This window comes from Carcharodon carcharias, chromosome 25 (genome assembly GCF_017639515.1).
Source record: "Carcharodon carcharias isolate sCarCar2 chromosome 25, sCarCar2.pri, whole genome shotgun sequence".
Taxonomy (NCBI): domain Eukaryota; kingdom Metazoa; phylum Chordata; class Chondrichthyes; order Lamniformes; family Lamnidae; genus Carcharodon; species Carcharodon carcharias.
Window position 1 is genome coordinate 18,127,143 of NC_054491.1, and position 22,221 is coordinate 18,149,363.

Below are 22,221 nucleotides of genomic sequence, written 5' to 3' on the forward strand. Positions count from 1 at the left end.
TTTCGCTTTTGAATGCTGCCCTCTGGTCTGTCACTGATTTCCCTTAAAGTAGTTGTAACTAGTTCACTTTTGCAGATCACCTCTCAGCTTTGTAAAGTTTGTCTTACTCCAAGTTAGAACTTTTACTCCTGTTCCATCTTCAGCCTTTTCCATAATTATACTAAGTCTAACTGTATTATGGTCACCATCTTCAAAATGGTCGCCCACTGCTACTTCCAGCTTCAGCAGCAGGTCGCTAGATAGCAACAGCAGGGAAACATCACACAAGTCAGGAGTGTGATGGAATACTCTCCATTTGCTGAGATGGCTTTAGCTCCAACAACAATCGAGAAGCTCAACACCATCCAAGATAACGTAGCCCACTTGATCGGCACCCCATCCACCACCTTAAACATTCACTCCCTGCAGCCCATAGAGGCAGCACTGAGGGCCATCTACGAGATGCACTGCAGCAACTTGCAAGCATCCTTCATGAGCACCTTCCACATCTGCAAACTCCACCACCTGGAATGACAAGGGCAACCGATGCATGCAAACACCGCCAGCTGTGGGTTCCCCTCCAAGCCACACACCATGCGGATATGAAATATCGCCATTCCAAAATCCTGGAACTCCCTTCCTAACAGCACTGTGGGTGTACCTACACCACATTGACCGCAGCAGTTCAAGGAGGCAGCTCACCACCATCTTCAAGGGCAATTAGGGACGGTCAATAAATTTTGGATTTGCCAAAAATATTCACATCCCAAGAACAAATTAAAAAATTGTTTTGTCTTCCCATGAGATAAAGGACACTTATCATAACTCTACCATCATCTGTTAACCTAGCAGAGGCTGGAGGTCAAAGCTAGGGCCTTCTTGTTCTGGATGACTCAGTTTTGCACCAGGAATTGCATTTAGTATTTGACTTCTCCAAACTGGTTTCTGTATTAGTTATACAAGGATGAGGATTACACTTTTGAAATGGGTTGGCGTTAGGCCAATGGGATGATGTCATCACAGCACATTAGCGACCATGCATTATCTCTACCTCATGTGCTGCTGCACATCAAGAGGAGGTTCAAAGTAAATTTGACCAGACAACATGGCATCGGTGTGACAACTGAATTAAAGCTCAAATAGACAGCTTCAAATCAGTTTACAAAGGGAGCCATGCTCAATGACAGTCAGAGGACAAGCTCTCCCTGCTTGGGCCTGCTTCGGGTTTTCATCCAGTGGGCTAATACTGAGCACTGCAACAAAGTAGTGGATTAAGTGACCATCACTTAAAAAGGGGACACTGTGCTGGGAATAAATTACTGGACAAGTGCAGTTCTCTTGTTCATTTATATCCCTTCTTAAGGTAAGCAACAGGTAATTAGGAAAGAGGGAAGAAAAAGAAAGTGAGAGTGAGTGACAGAAATAGAGAGATAGAAAGACAAAGAAAAAGAGAATGAGAAAGATAGAAGAGAAAGAGAGAGAGAGATGGGGCAGATGAGACAGAGAAAGAAACACAGAACAAAAGAGAATTGTAGTTATATAATGCTTCAGCATTCCAGTTCTTCATTTATAATGATTACTTTAATGCAGTGACTATTTTATACAGAAAATATGGCAGCCATTTTGTGAACAATGAAGAACAATGAGTTGAATTTTGAGTTCATCTGTTTTAGCCAATACTGGCTGAGGAAAGAATGTTTCCCAGGATACTGGGAAAGCTTCCTGTTATTTTTTAGATAGTGCCACTGGATTCAACTGAGTCAGCAGGCAAATGTGCTTTGGTTTAACATCTTGTCTCATGCTTCTGACAGTGCAGCACTCCCTCAGTATCCCACTGGGGATTATGAACTGAAATCCCCGGTTCAGCATTCAAACCTTCTTCTGACTCAGGGAAAAAGTGTCACATTTATTGTAATGAGAAGCTGCCCAAATCATATTGTAGTTATACCCTCCTGCCAGTGGCTGTGCTCTAGTGTTTAATTCAACAGGACATGGAAACAGGAGGAGGCCATTTAGCCCCTTGAGTCTATTCTGCCATTCAATGTGATCATGGTTGATCTACGGCCTAACTCCATATATCCACCTTTGCCCTATATTCCTCAATACCTTTGGTTAGCAAAAAAATACTATCAATCTCAATTTTAAAATTAATTAAACCTCCAAGCTCCTCAATGCAAAGAAGCACCTCGATTCCTAGCAACCCTTACTTCCTACATTTTTATAAGTAAACTTCACTAATTCAAACTATTAATTAAAAATAAGGACTTAAAATGGGGATGAATTACATTAACACGGTCAAATTATCCCCCACCCTCCAACCCTTCTTCACATGAAGGGCACACCTGGCTTTGGCTACCTGTGTACAATGTCACAAGACATCAGCTAGTTCCTTAAAAGCAGGGATAGGAAAAATGCACAGGTTCATTTACTTCAGCTATGTAGAGAGAATAGAGAAGCTAGGATTGATCGTCTTAGAGCAAAGTAGCTAAAGTTGTGATTTAATAGAGATGTTTTGATAAGGAGGAACAGTTTCCATTGGTGGGTGAGTTGGTAACCAGAGGTCACAGATTTAAGATAATTGGCAGTACAAGAGCGAAAAGTGACTTTTTTTAACGTAGTGAGTTGTTTTGATCTAAAAATGTGCAAGGTTTAGAAGGTTAAAAAAAGATAAGTTTCTCTTTCTCTCTCTACTTTGTAACCTGATGAATCCAGACACACCTGGAACAATAGTCCTAAATTTACTGAACCACTCACAAAGCCTTGAATATTGGCAGAGTTGCTTTATAAAATGCAGTTGGTAAACCTCCAAATTCACATTATATAATATAATATAAACTATATCAATCATGCTCTGTGATGTCAGGGGGAATATAATTTAACACAGAAATATAAGGCACAGAAGGAGGCCATTCAACATATTAGGTCGGTGTCAGCCAAAAAAGAGCTTATCCAGTCTCATCCCACTTTCCAGCTCTTGGTCCTCTAAGTTCCAGCACAGCAAGTGCATATCCAAGTACATTATAAATGTGATGAGTGTTTCTACATGTAGCACTCTTCCAGGCAGTGAGTTCCTGGCTTACACCACCAACTGGGTGAAAACAATTCTCCCCTACTGCCCTCTAATCCTTCCACCAATTACTGCAAATCTATGTCCCATGATTATTGACCTCTCTGCCAAGGGAAGTAGCTTATTCCTATCCCCTGTAGCTAGGCCTCTCATAATTTTGTCTATCTCAATTAAATCTTCCTTCAGCCTCCTGAGTTCCAAAGGAAATAACTCCAGTCTATCCTATCTGTCATCACAGCTAAAATTACCCATTCCTGGCAACATCCTCATAAGTCCTCCCTGTACCCGCTCTACGGGTAGCTCTGCTATGTTCAAAAGAAAAACAAAGGTTTGCCAAACACTTTTTGTAAAAAAAATAAATGCTCCATTAAAGCCCATCCTAAAATGTAAAAGTCACAACAGGCTTATTATTTTTGGGTTGCAGGCCTTTTGTAGAAGGAGGTTAGTCACAGAGTATAAGCCATGAGCTGAAAGGAGCATGAGTTTATGTGAGCTCCTTATTCTTTCCTTTGGCAGCAGCCAACTCTATAGAAGGCTCAACACAGAACTTCACAGGGAACTACATGCCCCCAGTACCAATACAGTTTGAAATAAAAGTGCCCAGTCTCAGTTAATTGAGGCTCACTACCTGAGTGATAAGTTCTCACTCTTTAGTGGTAAGGTCTCACTCTGATGATCTGGATTGCATAACCTATCAACAGAGCTTGATTAGTATCTTGGAGTATCACTCAAGAATCCATCTCCCAGCAGGTTACTTAACTACAAGTGGAAGGGGCTACGAGGAGTCATAATACTTAGATGCTGAGGTAGATCGGCCATGATCTTACTGAATGGCAGAATCTACTTAAAAGGGTTGAATGGTCTATTCCTGGTCTTATTCCTTTTTTTACGTTCTTAAGATTGTTTTGGGACAGGCCTGATGGATCAGCTAGTCTTTTCCTGCCCATCCTTTTGTACATTCGTCAGTAATCCAAGATAATAGTCCAACAGGGCCCAAAATGCAGGCTGAGGAACTACTAGATAGCAAGGTCAGTCACTGATTCCAGTCACTGGTCTGCAGTAACGTCAGTGGGTATGACGATGTGAAGCTTTTCCCATTCTTGATGAGGGGTGTCACACAATAACAGCTTGTTCCATATTGGCAAGTACTTCAATGTGTTTATTCAATTGGATAGATGCCCAGTCATTAATTCCTGCCTTTGTCTGCAAGTTTCTCTGGGGCCTTAAACCACCCCAAAGCGCAATCTCCTTCAGCCTTACCTTCCAACATGCTGTCAGTCATTGCTCTTACGATTCCAGCCTCCTGCGCAACCTTCCTCACCCTCTGCTCCACCCATGGAAGGAGAGCTTTCAACTATCATACATCAGCGCAATCTTACCAATCATTTCCAAACAAAAATATGCTTTGAAGCAGATTTTCCATGAAGACGCATCCCCTTCAGGCAGTGGTGTTGTGTGGAAAGCTTTAAATAAATACCTATTTAACCCTTTCCATCAGAATCAGGGCTGGTAGGTCTTGACATAATTACCCATGAGCTCTCTCATCCAATTATCAATTATTTCAGCTGCATTAGTAAAAAATAATGGTTGAGGATCAAAGGTGAGCCATGAGACATTATCATTTGAAAACACCTGAGTTTTCAGCCCTGTTCAACAGCAACACAAAGACCATCAATATGAAGTTGTGCTGCTTGTGCACAAACAAAACAGGTTCAAATTACAAATCACAACGGCATGAAATTGCTGAGTTTGGTTGCCTGCCCCTTCACTTAGCTAAGAGGGGGTGTAACAAAGACAATGAAGCTCGGCAATTGCTCTCAACCAATGGTTCATTCCAATAGTGGATTCACTGACTAATTCCCAAAGGATCTTGGGAGTGAGAATATACACACTAAACCAGAATAGGCCTCTTTATACTTGTGTTTTCTAATAAGCAGGCACCCATTTTCATATTTTAATAGCAGCAAGAATTTTCTCAACTTCTATACTCTGTGGGGGAAGACAATCTTCATCAGACAATTCCACTGGACTAGAGCTTGGAAAGGTCTCCTCCTTTGTGAAGGCTGAATGTTGAGAGAGGGCTGATATTCCGCACATAAAAACCTCACTACTGGAAGATCTCAGTCTCTCCGTGTTAGCGAAATGGCTGAATACACACTTTTGATTCCAGTTACTGTCTTTCACCATTATAAGGCGAGTCAAAACCACAAAGAAACAGAAGACAGCACAGACAAGAAATCAATAAAGTTAGTCCACTGTGAACTGCAATATAAGCAAAGGTAGCTCTCGTGCAGAGAAGAGGTTGCACATTAGGAAATCAGTACAAGATCACAAAATAGTTATGGAATTTTATCTGGCCCATCTTAGTTCACCCATAGAAAGATCCTAAAATCTCTGAATTACAACATTCTATTCTTCTTAAAAGATTTCCTAGGTTTTCACCTCCAATGCTCTTCCTAGACGTTCATTTCATATGTTGGTTATGTTTAGTTTACAGAAGAACTTCCTGACATAGGCCTTAGCTTAACCTTCACTAGCTTCAATCTTCTTCCTCAGATTGAATGACTATTTGATGGATCACCTCCATTCAGTCTGCAAGCATGACCACGTGCTGTCGGTGGCCTGTCAATTTAATTCTCCACCTTGCTCTCACGCTGACCTCTCTGTCCTTGGTCTGCTGCATTGTTCCAGTGAAGCTCAATCTAAGCTTCAGGAACAGCACCTTATCTTTCAATTAGGCACTCTACAGCCTTCTGGACTCAACACTGAGTTTAACAATTTCAGATCGTAATCTCTTATCCCCATTTTGTTTCCTTTTCTTCGCTTCTTTCATTTTTTCTCTTATTTTTGCTTTCAGATTGCAACATGTTGCTCTAGGCACAGCTTTTACTTATTTTTTTGCCCCACCTCCATTCCCTTTGGCCCTGGAAGACTAACTTCTCTGGGCAGAACCTTCCGTTTGCCGGTGGGCGACCGATTGCTGCTGGAGAAACAGGCCGTGCTGCCATTCTCCGCGGGCGGGCCAATTAAGGCCCACCCAGCGGGTAAGCGACTCCCGTGGGGAACAGGAAAATAGTCATGGTGGGGGGGGGGGGGGGGGGCGGCGTGCTCAGACTGCCGGTTCCAATGGGGAGCTGGCAGCCTGTACAAAGAGTGGCCAGGCAGCCTGCTTGAGGCAGTGCACCATGGCCACATGTGGAGAGAAGGAGGGAGGTCCGAGTGGACAGCAGCATGAGCAGGAGGAGGGGGGCAGGCTGCAGGAGAGGCCACTGTGCCCCCTGATTTTCAGATGCCTGCCTTGCTGTCCTCCTCCAAGAGGTGGGCATCCATCAGCACATTCTGTATCCAGAGGATGGGAGGAGGAGCACCGCCCCCCCCACCCCACCACCTCTGGATAGGTGAGTACCATGTCTGTCTTGGCCATTTGACCCAGGAGGCAGCCTTAGCCTTTGACCGCCCCCCCACCCCACCATGCCTTGCTGTCGTTACTGCATAGGGCATCTGGCGCATGCTGGGTGGGCAAATGGGTACTGACCATGCTTACATCAGCCTTAGTGGTTGAGGTGAAGAAGGGTTCTCCCCTCAGCATATGTTGGTGTTAGTGGCATTTGAGTAGTCTCCGGGAAAACTGCAGGGGAGGCCGCACAACACATACTCAGAACTCCAACACATGTCATATTGATGGCAATGAGATGGTGCAAGGGGAGCCTCAAGGGTGTTTTGGCCAAGTGGTATCTGCTGGCATTGGCACTGCACCTAGCTGCACCTCCTTGCCATGGACGCTATGACCCGTGTGCTATTTAAAGTGATGGAGGCCGAATGTGTCCAAGGTGGCTGTTGGGGGAGGGGGTTGGGACCAGACGTACTATCTTCTGGGGACTGATCACCTCCTGTGGACAAGAGCCACTGGAGGCCTCAGATGGGCCACTGTGGTTGGGGCGCGGTGTGCGCGTGCAGAGAATATGAGCGAACCGCCCCAATAAATCCCCCTTGAGAGTCAGAGCCTCCTTCGGCACTGCACCTCAGTCATATTGAGGTAGCTGCTTCGCCGCCTGTATACCCTGGCAGCAGGATAGTGACGTCTTCTGTGGCCCCTTCCACCTTGGGTTACCTCTTGGCCCTGTGCCCCTTGTGCCTGTGCCTGGCCTCCCAAAGGTGGCTCCCCTGGAGGCTGATTGTCCACTCCTGGCCTCCTCCTTATTCTATCCCTCCCTTCCTCCTCAGGGGAGCTGCCTCCAGTGGCGAGGTCAGAGCCCATATTCCCCCAGGCTAAGTGGAGGCCTCTGGAAAGCTGCAGGCCCGAGAAAGATTACTGTCTGCAGACTGGTTTCAAAGTACACAAGCTCTTGGAAATCGATGAGAACTGCTAACAATCACACAGGCAGCTTTTAAACACTTTCACCAATTATAACTTCATGTAAAACGTGAACAATCCCTCTAAGTCCACATATCCTGACATTGCATGAGTTTTCTTAAAAAATCTCCTACCCCCCCCCACCCCCCGCCCGTTGGGCTCGTGCTCTGACCCGATGTTCACATGGGCCCCTCAAAATCCAGGACAATTGGCAAGATAAGGGCCTTGACGAGGCCTTTAATTAATGGCGGGCAAACGCCCCACTGCTGAGCGTGTCTGCCGACCGAAATATCGCAATGCCACGCGCTGACGTTGGCACGCTCACGCGTGATATTTTCGCGCTGACGTTGGCATGCTCCTCCACCCGCACGCTAGCTGAAAAATTCTGGCCTCTGTCTTTCAATCTCTCCTGCCTTTCACCCTACCACAGACCTTCTTTTTGTCCTTGTCTCACCCACCCCTTGCTCAAAACCCATTACGTCTCTTAGCTTTTCCCAGTTCTGATGCAAAGTCGCAGACCTGAAACATTGGGTGGAATATTCCGGACCCACCAGCAGTGGAAAACTTGGCAGGTGCGGGAACTTAATCTGGCGCGAAGCCAAAAATCAGTTTCCCGACGGTGGGATGAACTTTAGCAACTCTGTTCTCGGGACTTCTCGGGTCAGTCGAGCTGCCCAATGGACAATGGCGGCGGTGGGGGGGGGGCTTTTGCAGGCGTTAGGATGACATGCATGCTCATCAGAAGTCCGGCTCGCCAAGTTACGCCCCCTCCAAATTAAGCTCCCCGCCAGCGAGAAATTGGAACGTTCACTTTTACGACTGCACCTAAGTGGCATGAACCCGGCCAGGCAGGCTTCCTCCATGATCAGAGGTGAGTTGCCATTGCATTGTTCTCTTTGGAGACCTGGTCTGTAGATGCCAGCCTATGCCTGAGACCGGGTACTGGTCATGCGCGGAGGACGACCGATGAAGGAATGGTTAGTGGGGAAGGGTGGAGCAGGGGCCGGGCAATGGTGGAAGGGATAATGCAGGCAGTCCGGGTGCCCTTTAAATATGGCAACTGGACCTCCCACCCTATGAATTAACGGCGGGACAGCGATTTCCTGCCTGCCAATGTCGCGAGAATCGGCGAGTTCCTCGTGGATGCATATTTAATGAGCTGCACAGCGCAAGATTGCATGTGATCAGCTGTCCTGCTACCTCCCCGCCCCAGCGGAAATCACTCCCACTTGCGCGCCCACCACTGAACTTAGACCAGGACAGAAGATTCCGGCCATTAACTCTGTTTCTCTCTCTACACAGATACTGCCTAACCTGCTATGTTTTTCTAGCATTTTGTGTTTTCATTTCAGATTTTTAGCATCAGTATTATTCTGCTTTTCCATTATAAATAAACATTGCTGTTGTATCCCTGAAGTTCAATAGCCTATTAAATGGAACCCAGTGAACAGTCACTAAGATTCCTAGGCTTTCTCTTGGCTTCATCTTGAGGCATAGCCACGTCAACTATGGCTCATCAGCATCATTCGTGGAGTCAATGTTGATTGATGTTCAACCCTTCATGCAGTATTTTACATTTGTCTGCACTAAATTGCATCTGCCCACTACATTTTATCCAACTCATTCTGTATTTTGCGCTTGGTCCGAGTCCTTTGTCCTTCCTAGTTTGATGTCAGTTGCGAATTTGATCAAGATTTTCGAATCCAGATCATTTATGTAAATCAGAGACAACAGCAGTTCCCCTATTGACCTGTATAGATCCCACTCATTACTCCCCCTCCCGCCCACCCCTCAGATTCCAGCATAATTCTTTTCATAGGTACTTGTTGTTTTCTACCTTTGTGACGATTCTTATTCAATTTTCCAATTTAACCTAAGTCTCCAATGTTTGAGTTTACATTAATAGCCTTGCATGTAACACTTCCCACAGCCCACTGGACTTATCACTTCTGCAAAAAAGGATAAGGAAGTCAACCAGACAGGATCTTCTCCTTCTGAGTATCAGTCTCAAGACATTCTGCACTAAAAAGTAATTCATTATCGACCTTGGATTAAACAATGGATTATGTTGGATTATGTGTTAAGCAGCATAGCAATTTTTTCCCCTTTTGATGAGTTTAATTGAATCTAGTTACAGACTTACCTACTCATTAGAACTGGTTCATTCTCAGGTAATGTAGGAAGCACTTCTTCACACAAAGGAAATCTAAAACCCTCTCCTCCAAAAAGCTGTTGATGTTAGTTTTGAAACTTTACACACAAACAAGGAGCAGGAGTAGGCCATTCAGCCCCTCGAGCCTGCTCCACCATTTAATAAGATCATGGCTGATTTGATAGTAATCTGCATCCCATCTACTGCTGATAACCTATAACCCCCTTGCTTACCAAGAATCTATCTACCGCCGCTTAAAAATATTCAAAGACTCTGCTTCCACCACCTTTTCAGGACAAGTTCCAAAGACTCACGACCCGCTAAGTCAAAGAATTTCGCCTCATCTCTGTTTTAAATGGGTGAGCCCTTATTTTTAAACAGTGACCCTAGTTCTAGATTCTTCCACAACAGGAATCATCCGCTCCAGATTCACCCTGTCAAGACCCCTCAGGATCTTATATGTTTCACTCAAGTCACTCTTACTCTTCTAAACCCATGGATACAAGCCCAGCCTGTCCAACCTTTCCTCATAAGACAACCCGCCCATTCCAGGTATTAGTTTGGTAAACGTTCTCTGAACTGCTTCCAATGCATTTATATCCTTCCTTAAATAAGGTAACCAATATGTACAGAGTATTACAAATGTGGTCTCACTAGTGTCCTGTACAACTGAAGCATAACCTCCCAACTTTTGTATTCAATTCTCCTCGCAATAAATTATAACATTATATTCACTTTACTAATTAGTTGCTGTACTTGCTTACTAGCCTTTTGTGATCCATGCACTAGGACACCTAGATCCCTCTGCACCTCAGAGCTCTACAATCTCTAACCATTTTGATAATATACTTCTCTTTTACTCTTCCTGCCAAAATGGATAACTTTACATTTTCCCAAATTATACTCCATTTGCCAGATCTTTGCCCACTCACTTAACCTATCTATATCTATTTGTAACAGAAACAAAAATAGCTGGAAAAACTCGGCAGGTCTGACAGCATCTGTGGAGAGGAATACAGTTAACGTTTCAAGTCCGTATGACGCTTCATCAGAACCTATATCTATTTGTAGCCTCCTTATGTCTTCTTCACAACTTACTTTCCTACCTATCTTTGCGTCATCAGCAAATTTGGCAACCATCCCTTCAATCCCTTCATCCAAGACATACAAGTCATTTATATAAATTGTAAACAGTTGAGGTCCCAGCACAGATCCCTGTGGCACACCACTCGTTACATCTTACCAACCTGAAAAAGACTAATGTATGCCTACTCTCTACTTCCTGGTAGCCAGCCAATCTTCCTGTTATCCATGCCAATAAGTTACCCCCTATACCATGTGCTTTTATTTTCTCCAATAACCTTCATCAAATGCCTTCTGGAAATCTAAGTACAGTACATCCACCAGTTCCCCTTTATCCACAGCACATGCTACTTCCTCCAAGAACTCCAATAAGTTGGTTAAACATGATTTCTCTTTCACAAAACCACATTAACTTTGCCTGATGACCTTGAGCTTATCCAAGTGCCATGCTATAACTTCTTTAATAGCAGCTTCTAACATTTTCCCTACAACAGATGTTAAGCTAACTGGCCTGTAGTTTCCTGCTTTCTGTCTCCCTCTCTTTTTGGATAATGGAGTTACATTCGCTATGTTCCAAACTAGTGGGACCTTCCCCGAATCTATGGAGATTTGGAAAGTTAAAACCAATGCATCAACTATCTCACTACACACTACTTTTGATGTCCTGAGATTCAAAGATATTTCTCAGGCAAAAATATTAAGGGATCCATAACCAAAGCAAGTAAACAGAGTTAAGATACAGGTCTAATTGAATAATGGATGAGGCTTAAGGGACTGAATGGCCTACTCCTGTTCCATGAACTCTAGAGTAAAAGGCAAGCTTGTTACAAAGGAACGAAAAAGCAAAATAAATCTTCCCTACCTCTTTTTTTCCAGCAAGATCCCTCGCTTACAGAATAGGAGAGGTCATTGAACTCTATGTCCACTGCTGGGCGTTTGGGCAGATGGGAGAATCTCTGTGCCTCTGTGATATGGTTTTCCACCTTCTTGAGGTGTGTGGTGAGGAGAGGTGCGTCCTGGGACCCTCCATTGCACACAGTATCTTCTAAAGCGATTGACACACAACCAGGATCAGCCGGCTTTTCGGCCATCACTCCACGCTGTGGGACAAGAGAGAAAAAGGTGAAATTGGAATGGATAAATGAAGATGCATTGTCCTCCACTTCAATGTACTGTGAAAATATGTTTTTTCCATAAAAGAAACAAATAAGGGGATAAATGGTGTCAGCCTCAACTCAGTGGTAGCACTCTCACACGGTCATTTACTTGACTGTTGTATGTGGGAGCTTGCTGTGCACAAATTGGCTGCTGCGTTTTCTACATTATGAACAGTGACTACACTTTAAGACTATATCATTGGCTGTAAAGTACTTTGAGAAGTCCTGAGGTTGTCATCACAAGATCATCCATGATATAAATTAATGGTGCAACAGGCACAAAGGACTGAATGACATGCTGATACTCCTATGTGAAAGGTGCTATAAAAGGTAAACAGGGTATGCTTAATACACACCTGTTGAAATTTAAATATTTCCCCATAGTTAGTACATAACTTGGGATCAATTGTTAAATGGAATATCTGTTTAGATTTTGGATATTTTTGGGTGGATGCAGTAGCATATTATTATGATTCATGCCTCCTAACTAATTCCAAAATGGCCTAACCCCTTTGTCTATGTAGGACACAGAAGACAACCAGTGCTTTTCTGTATGGTACGAGTGCTACCAGAAAAAAATATTTCGGTTTTTCCTTGGTTTTCACAGTCCCTGGTATCCATTAAAACAGAGTGCAGAGGGCATGGCAGAATGAATACTGCAGAGTATAATGCAGGTGTGACTCTGGTGTTAGCTGAATGATCCTCTGTGGACAAGTGATGTCACCTCATGTGGCAATGGGCATTCTCATCTTAACAGATATAGTGACAAGAATGTGCAATCATCTCCAGGATAACTGATCTCTCATCCAATTGTAGTTTTGATCCCAGTCCCAGCATACAACTCTAAAGAGCAAAACCAGTTTGGTTTATCTGGTAATATTTTCCCCTTGGAGTCGCAAGATTGTGGGCTCAGGTCTCCCTCCAGAACCAAGATGAGCCAATGCTGCAGTACTGTACTGGAAAAGTGCTCTACTGATGGGAGGTGTACCCTCTAGATCAGCAATAAACCAAATCCCCAACTCTATGTGTTTAGGTCAGTGTCTTAAGATCCCATTTAAAGAAGGACAGGAAGTTTTCTAAATCCCAGGCAACATTTTTCTCTCAACAGCAGACTGGGCATTTAGCTTAAACACCTTGCTGCGCACAAAATGTCTTGCTTATCTTTCTAATTAACAGCAGTCATTTAATGCAACCTGTGTGAAATGCTGTGGGGCATTGTCAAAGGTATAGACCACAGCTGTATCAATACAAATCATTCTTTAAAAAATACTTTCTATTAATTCCCATTATATATAATCACTAAGAGATGATCTCCACTTCCCATTCACTCCCTTTTACATGACTTCTTGATTTGGATTGTTCAATTTCCTACATTTATTGAACTGAGGATTTAAAACAGACACTCCACTGTTCACAATTGACCTGAATGATTTAGACCTTGGAATCAAAAAACACAATTTCTAAATTTGAGCACAACACCAAATTGGACAGCAGTGGGGAGGTAGTGGAGGGTAAATAAATACTGAGGAAGACCACAACAAATTACACAAGGATATTAATAAATTTGCAAAATGGGTAAATAATTACCAAGTGAAGTACAACACATAAATGTGAGGTAGTTCATTCTGGTAGGAAGATAGTGGATGGTGCGAGTCCTGGTGGGGTAGAGGAACAAAGGGATCTCGGAGTACAAATACATCAATCTCAAGGGCAAATAGGGATGGGCAATAAATGCTGGCCTAGCCAGTGATGCCCACATCCCGTAAATGAATTTTTAAAAAATTACTAAAGGTTGTGCACAGGTCAGCAAGCCCATAAAAAAAAAGCAAACCAAGCACTAAGTTTTATTTCTGGAGGGACAAACTTGAAAAGTAGGGAAGTTATGCTAAACCTGTACCAAAGTTTGGTTAAACCACACTTATCAACGTGTGCAGTTCTTGTTGTCATATTATAACAATGACATAGAGGCACTGGAGAGGTGCGGGGAAGATTTACAAGGATGATTCCAGAAATGTGCAGGTTTACATATCAGGAAAGGATTGACAGGCTGGGTCTCTTCTCCTGAAGAAAGAAGGCTGAGGGGTGACTTACTTGACATATTTAAAATTATGAAACGTTTTGATAGAGCGGACACAGGGAGAATGTTTCCCCTTGTGGGGAAGCGCATATCCAGAGGCCACCAACATAAGATAGTTACCAGGAAATCCAGCAGGGAGTTCAGAAGCACCTTCTCAACCCAAAGAGTGGTGAGAGTTTGGAACTCACTACACAGGGAGTAGTTGAAGCGAATGGTGTAGGTGCATTTAAGGAGAAGCTAGGTAAGCATCTGAGGGAGAAGGGAATAGAGGGCTTGAATCTATGGAACTCATTGCCACAGAAGGCTGTGGAGGCCAGGTCATTTAGTGTATTTAAGACCAAGATAGATAGGTTCTTGATTGGTAACGGGATCAAAGGTTATGGGGAGAAGGCGGGAGAATGGGGTTGAGAAACTTATCAGCCATGATTGAATGGCGGAGCAGACTCGATGGGCCGAATGGCCTAATTTCTGCTCCTATGTCTTCTGGTCTACAATGATAGATTTAAATGAGAAAAGATGAAGGAGAATCGAATGGAGTGTAAATGCCAGCAGGGACTGTTTGGCCCAGTGGTCTGTTTCAATGCTGTATAACTTATTTAGTTGCCAGATTCCATACAGAAACAGTGGTGCTTTTAAAAATGTAATCAATTATGCATAAAATGTAGGTCCTGGTTGAGTGTTTGCTGCTAGTTTTGTCTATGCTGAGTTAGTAAACAAATGATTAACTTGGCACCGTTACAAAGGCTTGGGTATTATTGTCTGCAGCTTAAAGAGTTTCTGAGCATACCTTCCTAAGTGCATTTATCCCAGTTCAGCTAAACTATAATTAAAGATAATAAGGGAATAATATACTCAAAGCCTAATGCATGGGGTGTCTTTTATCTGACTAAACTCTCAGGGTTGCTCTGCTAAAGGTTTTTCTTGTAGGTTTTGTGGGAGGCAGAGTCAGCTTTTCAAGTTCAGCTCAGGTACCACCAGGCCTGTGATCAAGACACATTTGCAGTTTTGTAGAGTCCAGATCTGAGTATTTGTGAAGTGGTCAACAGTTGTGTTCTAATCTTTACATCGTTTCCTTGTGACAGAATTGTGTTCAACTATATCATCCGTGAAGTTATTACATAATAATGTCATAAACAATCTTCCAATTCACTTATTCTATGATGCTGGTGACTTCAGGGAACAATGTACCATTACTGTTTCTGGTGCAGAAGCTGTTGTAATTTTCTTGCTAACATTTTGCCATATAAAACAAATATTAAAATATGCTAAGCCAAACTCCTGTGGCATTGGACATACAGAGTCAAATCCAAATGCTGTCTTGAGGTGAAGTCAGGTTAGAGAGTGAGGCAGAGTTGGACCAAGTTGCCCTGGTCCCCATTTTCAAGTGTTGCAATCTTTCTATACAAAGTAACCAGGTGTTTGGCGTGACTGGACCGTGATGATGTTTTTGCTCCGTGTGAATCTCTGCCCATCCTATCCCACCCAACCTTATTAGTAGATCCTTTCCCTCTCATATGTTTGGCCTAAAACAGATGAGTTAAGGGTGAGGATTGACACGTGGAATTGTGATATAGTAGCCATCACTGAGATGTGGTTGAGGGAAGGGCAGGGTTGGCAGGTCAACATTCCAGGATATAGAATTTTCAGGCGAGACAGGGGAGGGGGTAAAAGAGGAGGAGGCATTGCATTATTAGTTAAGGAGTCAGTTACTGCAGTAAGGAGAGATGATATCTTGGAGGGGGCATCGAATGAAGCTTTGTGGGTAGAGCTTAGGAATAAAAAAGGGGCAACCAGATTATTAGGTATTTATTATAGACCCCCAGATAGTCGGCGGGAAATTGAGGAGCAAATTTGTGCACAATTTGTGGAGGTGTGTAAAAACGATAACAATAGGGTACATATATTAGGTGATTTCAACTTTCCCAACATTAATTGGGATAGACATAGTGTTAAGGGCTTGGATGGAGTGGATTTCTTGAAATGTGTACAGGAGAACTTTTTAGGTCAATATGTAGAGGGTCCAACAAGGGACGGCACATTGCTGGACCTAATTCTGGGGAATGAAGCTGGACAGGTGACTGAGGTGATGGTGGGCGAGCATTTTAGAGATAGCGACCACAACATGTACAGTTTAAGTTTGTTATGGACAAAGAAATCGACAAGTTGCAAAAAAATGTTTTGGACTGGGGGAGAATGGATTTTAGTAAAATAAGGCAGGATCTGACCAAGGTAGACTGGGAACAGTTTCTTGTGGGGAAATCTACAGAGGATGAGTGGGGGGTGTTCAAAAAGGAAATGGGGAGGGTACAGGCTCAACTTATTCCCTCTTGGGTGATAGGAAGGAGTAACAAGCCCAGAGAACCATGGATGACCAGAGATATTCAGGTTACGATGAGAAGGAAAAGAGAGGCTTTTAGCAGGTACAAGGGAAGCAAATCAACAGAGGCATTAGCGGAGTACAGACAGTGCAGGGTGGAGCTTAAGAAAGCAATTAGGAGAGCAAAGAGGGGATATGAGAAAGCTCTGGCTGGTAAAAGTAGGGAAAATCCCAAGATATTCTCTAAGTATATCAATGGGAAGAGGATAACCAGGGAAAGAGTAGGGCCCATATGGGACCAAGGGAGCAACCTATGGGTGGAGCCAGAGGACATCGCTAGAGTGTTGAATGAATACTTCACGTCCATCTTCACCCAAGAGAATGAGGATGAAGGTATTGAACTCAGCGAGAGAGACTGCGAGGTTCTTAAGCAAATTGATATAGGGAGTGACAGGGTATTGGAGGTGTTGGCAGGCTTAAAAGTGGACAGATCTCCAGGTCTGGATGATTTGTGTCCCAGACTGTTGAGGGAGGCAAGCGAGGAGAACACAGGGGCTCTGACCCAAATTTTTAATTCCTCTCTGGCCACGGGGGAGGTGCCAGAGGACTGGAGAACAGCTAATGTGGTTCCGCTATTTAAGAAGGGTTGTAGAGATAAGCCAGGGAACTACAGGTCAGTGAGTCTCACGTCAGTGGTAAGGAAACTCTTGGAGAAATTTCTGAAGGAGAGTATCTATCTCCACTTGGTGAGGTTGAGTGTCTTGGGCTACAGGAAGATATAGACGGGATGGTCAAATAAGCAGATAAGTGGCAGATGGAATTTTACCCTGAAAAGTGTGAGGTGATACACTTTGGAAGGAGTAATTTGATAAGGAAGTATTCAATGAACGGCATGGCACTAGGAAGTTCTGAGGAACAAAGGGACCTTGGCGTGTGTGTCCATAGATCTCTGAAGGCGGAGGGGCATGTTAGTGGGGTGGTGAAAAAGGCATATGGGACACTTGCCTTTATCAATCGAGGCACAGATTACAAAAGTAGGAAGGTCATGTAGGAATTGTATAGAACCTTGGTGAGGCCACAGCTGGAGCACTGTGTGCAGTTCTGGTCGCCACATCATAGGAAGGATGTGATTGCACTGGAGGGGCTGCAGAGGAGATTCACCAGGATGTTGCATGGAGCGAACCATTTAAGTTATGAAGAAAGGTTAGATAGACTTGGGTTGGTTTTGTTGGAGCAGAGAAGACTGAGGGGCGACCTGATCGAGGTGTACAAGATTACGAGGGTCATGGACAGGATGGATAGGGAGCAGCTGTTCCCCTTAGTTGAAGGGTCAGTCAGGAGGGGACACAAGTTCAAGGTGAGGGGCAGGAGGCTTAGGGGGGAATGTGAGGAAAAACTTTTTTACCCAGAGGGTGGTGACGGTCTGGAATGCACTGCCTGGGAGGGTGGTGGAGGTGGGTTGCCTCACATCCTTTAAAAAGTACCTGGATGAGCACTTGGCACATCATAACATTCAAGGTTATCGGCCAAGTGCTGGTAAATGGGATTAGGTAGGTAGGTCAGGTGTTTCTCACGTGTCAGTGCAGACTCGATGGGCCGAAGGGCCTCTTCTGCATTGTGATTTTGTGATTCTAATGACTTAGAGATACAAGTTCCAAACCAGCTATGGCAGCTGGGGCATTTAAATTCAATGGCTTAAATAAATCAGGGGTAAAATTACAGTATTTGTAATGGTGAAAGTAAATCACCAGATTGTCATAAAAACTCATCTGCTTCACTGATGTCCTTAAGGGATGGAAATCTGCCATCCTTACACTGTCTCACCTAGAATTGACCAGACCCACAGCAATGTGGTTGACTCTTAACTGCCCTCCTGGCCAAGTAAACCATTCGGTTGTATTCAAATAGGTGGTTCACCTTTCTAAAGGGTAATTAGGGATGTTCACATTGCCAGTGAAGCCCACATCCTGTTAATAAATAAAAAAAAACTTCACTATACATTGGTCCATCAAAATGGCACAATAAATTCCACACCTTCAACTAGAAAACTGCAGTGAAACAGAAAATCTAATTTACATGCTCACTGTCAGACACCCCACCTCTCATTAGCAGAAGCTTTAAAAACTCATGGAAAATAAGAAGGCTCTCTTACCTTCAACGACAGCATCTATGTGCACAAGAACAGAGAGACTCATCCCAAACTCAAGCCAAATATAATCAGAACATTCAAAGTTCTGTTCACTCAGTGTGTAGTTATCTTTCAGGCTCCAGAAGTAGGAAGGGAGGAGATATATTATATATAAGATGCTTCTTTGAGAAAGTTTCCAACTGCAACATACCTTTCACAAAATGTTATTTTTACCCTATTAAAAATTCAGTTTGCATTTTTCCCTAACCTTTGCACAACCTGGCCTATAGTACAGATCTGCCTTCGATTTAATTAATTTTATACCTATTATCTGCACTTGTCTCTCATTGCTGGGGTACAAGCAGGTTGATAGACCACGGAAAAGAGTGGCTCAGTGCCCTATCATACAGTGCACTTACACAATGAGCCAGCCAGGCATTCTTCAGTCGATCAGTCTGCAGGAAGATCCAATGAGCAGAAATGTGGAGATGGTCAAAGCGCACAATAGTCTCACCAAAAAAAAATCAGCACATACTTAATCACAGCATTGTTCGCCAAGGCTGTTCACATAAACTGAAAGAGATGGTCAATGGAATAGCCCACTGGCACACTGTATCTCTGAGTAACAACCACGAGGTGTATCAACATTTCAAGTGCCTCAAGAGAAGAAAGGGGGAAAGATGAATTTCCATTCCTAAAAAAGGAATTCACACCCATCTCATACATTGCACACCCTATGAACAGCCAGGGTGCCTGCCCGCTGAGTTAGTGAACAACATGTAATATAGGTGAGACACTGAAGAAATAGTGAGCAAAATAACAAAATTAAAATGTATTACATTATCTTAAGCATGTGTCCACAGTACAGTCATGGCAGTTCAAAGTAATGTGCTATATGCAGAACATTGAGACGTTTGAGAGACGTGATAAACAAGCAAATCCATGTCTTTCTTTACCTCCTCTGTGATGAAAGGATGGAAAATAGGTACAAAGAAAGTAAAGTCATATTGGCACAAAATGTCACCTTGAAATCACCAAGGTAAATGTTCTGCAACTACTACAAGATAAAAAGGTATCTAATGATCTTATTCACAGCCTTGAGTTGTACTTGCTAGAAGCTGAGGAGCCTATTAGTCATAGAAAATGAGAAACAGAATTAATGAATAGCATTTCGACGTCTCTAACACTATTAAGGAGTTTCAAAGATATTTGTATCTCCCTAAGGCATCACTGCTTTATTTCCTTCATGTTGATTTCATGTCCAAATGTCTAAAAGATGCAATTTAAGGCATCATATTGTATAACATTTCTCAAAAGATATTAGTCCCTTTAACAGGTTAAAATAGAAGTTCCGGCATCTGTTAATAGGTACCTGTGATCTATAAGGCACTAGTTGAACATGCTTTGTCAACTGGCAAATTACCTTTCAAAAGGCAATTTTATGGATTGGTGAACAGAATACTCCATTGCATCAATGACTCAAAAATGTCCTTACATCTAGCACTGTAACTTCATGTTTGGCATTAAATAAAGGGAAACCCAAAATAATTTACTGCCAAACTTTGCACTTCATCAGATACAGCCTCAAAAAGAGATATCTCCCAGGGGATCTTATGGAGGTCCTTGCTTACATAGAGAAACCTGAAACAGAACTTTCAGATCAGCTATGGTGGCAGAACAAGTGACCAAAGATTCAGAATTCATTGTAAAAGGTGAAGGTTAGACAGGTCTCAGGAAGAAATCAATCATTATCTGAAAACAGGTCATCAGGGAGAAGAGTTGACACCGGGACTCATTTAGAAGTGGTCAGATGAGAAAGTAGTAAGATTAGTATGTTGGGAGGACGAGGTCAATTGGGCCTAGAAGCTTTCTTTACCCAAATCTATTTTATGGGCATCCATCACCCCCATCTCCAATAATTTCTTTCCCTGATTTTTCTGCTGCAGTACATCTAGTCTCTTGCAATTCAATACAATTTCCCCTGGACCCACTGCCTGTGGGATTGATTTCCTCTGGTGAAAGTTCAGGCAACATTTTGCCGCCGGATGTATAGTCAAATGACATCCAAAAAGCTGGTCTCTTGCTCTAAGTCAATCTTTCCCGAGCCTCAAAACACTTAAACTCCTTATCCTTTTGTTCTCTCTTCCTCTTACAAACTACAGCCATATAAAATCTCAACTCTCTTCCAGCCAACCATTGCTACATCCTGTGCAGCCTGTATCTCCACTTAGGTTTCTTAATGCATACAATTGCATTTCTCAAATGACGAGTACATAAAGAAGAATATAACAAGGGCAGTTTTGCTCCCCAGTGACTATTAAGTCCCCAGTCCCCAGGAAGACACCCAGGGGAAACATTTAGTAGTTAAAGCAATTAAAGAATACCGAGGCACTTCCTGAGGAAGTTTCCTTGAGTACTAATGACTTCTTTCTGAAAATTTGCCAATTCATTTCCAGGTGCAAATGAATGGTGTTCCTCATGAATTCAATCTACAGGGATGCTGTCAGTGCCACCATATCATACACCAATAGCGAGTGGAAAAGATCATTAAAAGCAGCAATGTTGTCAGGTATCACTAGCCCGCATGTTTTTTTTTCCAAGTTCATCCTTGGGATGTGAGCAATACTAGCAAGGCCAACATTTATTGCCCATCTCTAACTGCCCTTGAGAAAGTGGTGATGAGCCACCTTCTTGAACTACAGCAGTCCGTGTGGTGTAGTTATGCTTTCTGTAGCAGTTTGGTACAGCTGTGTGGTTTGCTACGCTATTTCAGAAGGCTGTTAAAAGTTAACCACATTACTTTGGATCCAGAGTCAAGTGTAGGCCGGGCCAGGTAAGGATGGCGCACCCTCTTCCCCCAGTGAACCAGATGGATTTTTACAATAACCCAGTAGTTTCATGATCATTATTAATGAGACCGGCATTTTATTGTGGCTTTATTAATTGAATTTAAACTCCCCCAGCTGCTGTGTGCGATTTGAACTCGCGTCTTCAGAGTATTAGCCCAGGCTTCTGGATTACCATCTGATAACATTACCATTGGCCAGGATTTTATGGCTCCCCACCCCCCCCTCCCCGGACCGTAATATCCCAGCGGGCTGGAAAGGCCGTAAAATCCTGGCCATTATGCTACCAACCCCAATGATTGCAAATGGCAAATATACCACTATATAACATGGCTGTATGTTGGGCAGACTCTTTTCAATGACACCAATAGTGAATAGATTTAGCTGTGATGTTAAAAAAGATTTTATAGAAAGTACCCTGATTGCTCAGTTAACAAGTCTGTTAGCTTCTAAAAAACTGAGTCACAAAAACTAGGAAAATGCAATACAAAAACAGAAAACACAGGCCACAATGAGTGCAGCTCCAACAACAATCAAGAAGCTCGACGCCATCCAGGACAAAGCAGCCTACTTGATCAACACCCCATCCACCAAATTAAATATTCACTCCCTCTATTACTGATGCACAGTGGCAGCAGTGTGTACTATATACAAAATGCACTGCAGCAACTCAGCAAGGCTTCTTTGATAGCACCTTCCAAACCTGCAACCTCTATCACCTAGAAGGACAAGGACAGCAGCCAATTGGGAACACCACCCGCAAATACTCCTCCAAGCCAAAAACCATCCTGACTTAGAACTATATTGTGGTTCCTTCATTGTCATGGGATCAAAATCCTGGAACTCCCTTCCTAAGAGCACTGTGGGTGTATCTACACCACTGGGGCTGCAGCGGTTCAAGAAGGCAGCTCACCACCACCTTCTCAAAGGCAATTAGGGATGGGCAGTGATGCGCACATCCCATGATAGAATTTTTAAAAATTGATCCCCATTTCGGTGCTATTCCCAGAAGTGGGGGGTGAATTAGGATCTATGTCACAAACTTAATCTCTGGTTTTGAC

The 22,221-nt window shown here is 43.3% G+C and overlaps 1 protein-coding gene across 5 annotated transcripts in view; it reads right to left on the reverse strand.

Annotated features, from left to right (window-relative positions):
- abcg4a (ATP-binding cassette, sub-family G (WHITE), member 4a) overlaps positions 1-22,221 on the reverse strand; it is a 151,533-nt gene that overhangs the window by 103,014 nt on the left and 26,298 nt on the right. For 3 of the 5 annotated variants that reach the window (XM_041174495.1, XM_041174497.1, XM_041174498.1), the window contains one exon: positions 11,498-11,735. In XM_041174495.1, coding sequence (XP_041030429.1) covers positions 11,498-11,735 — 238 coding nt within the window. Of the gene's footprint in view, positions 1-11,497; positions 11,736-18,010; positions 18,154-22,221 lie in introns of all 5 variants that reach the window. The other 2 variants (XM_041174499.1, XM_041174500.1) reach the window with 1 other exon arrangement.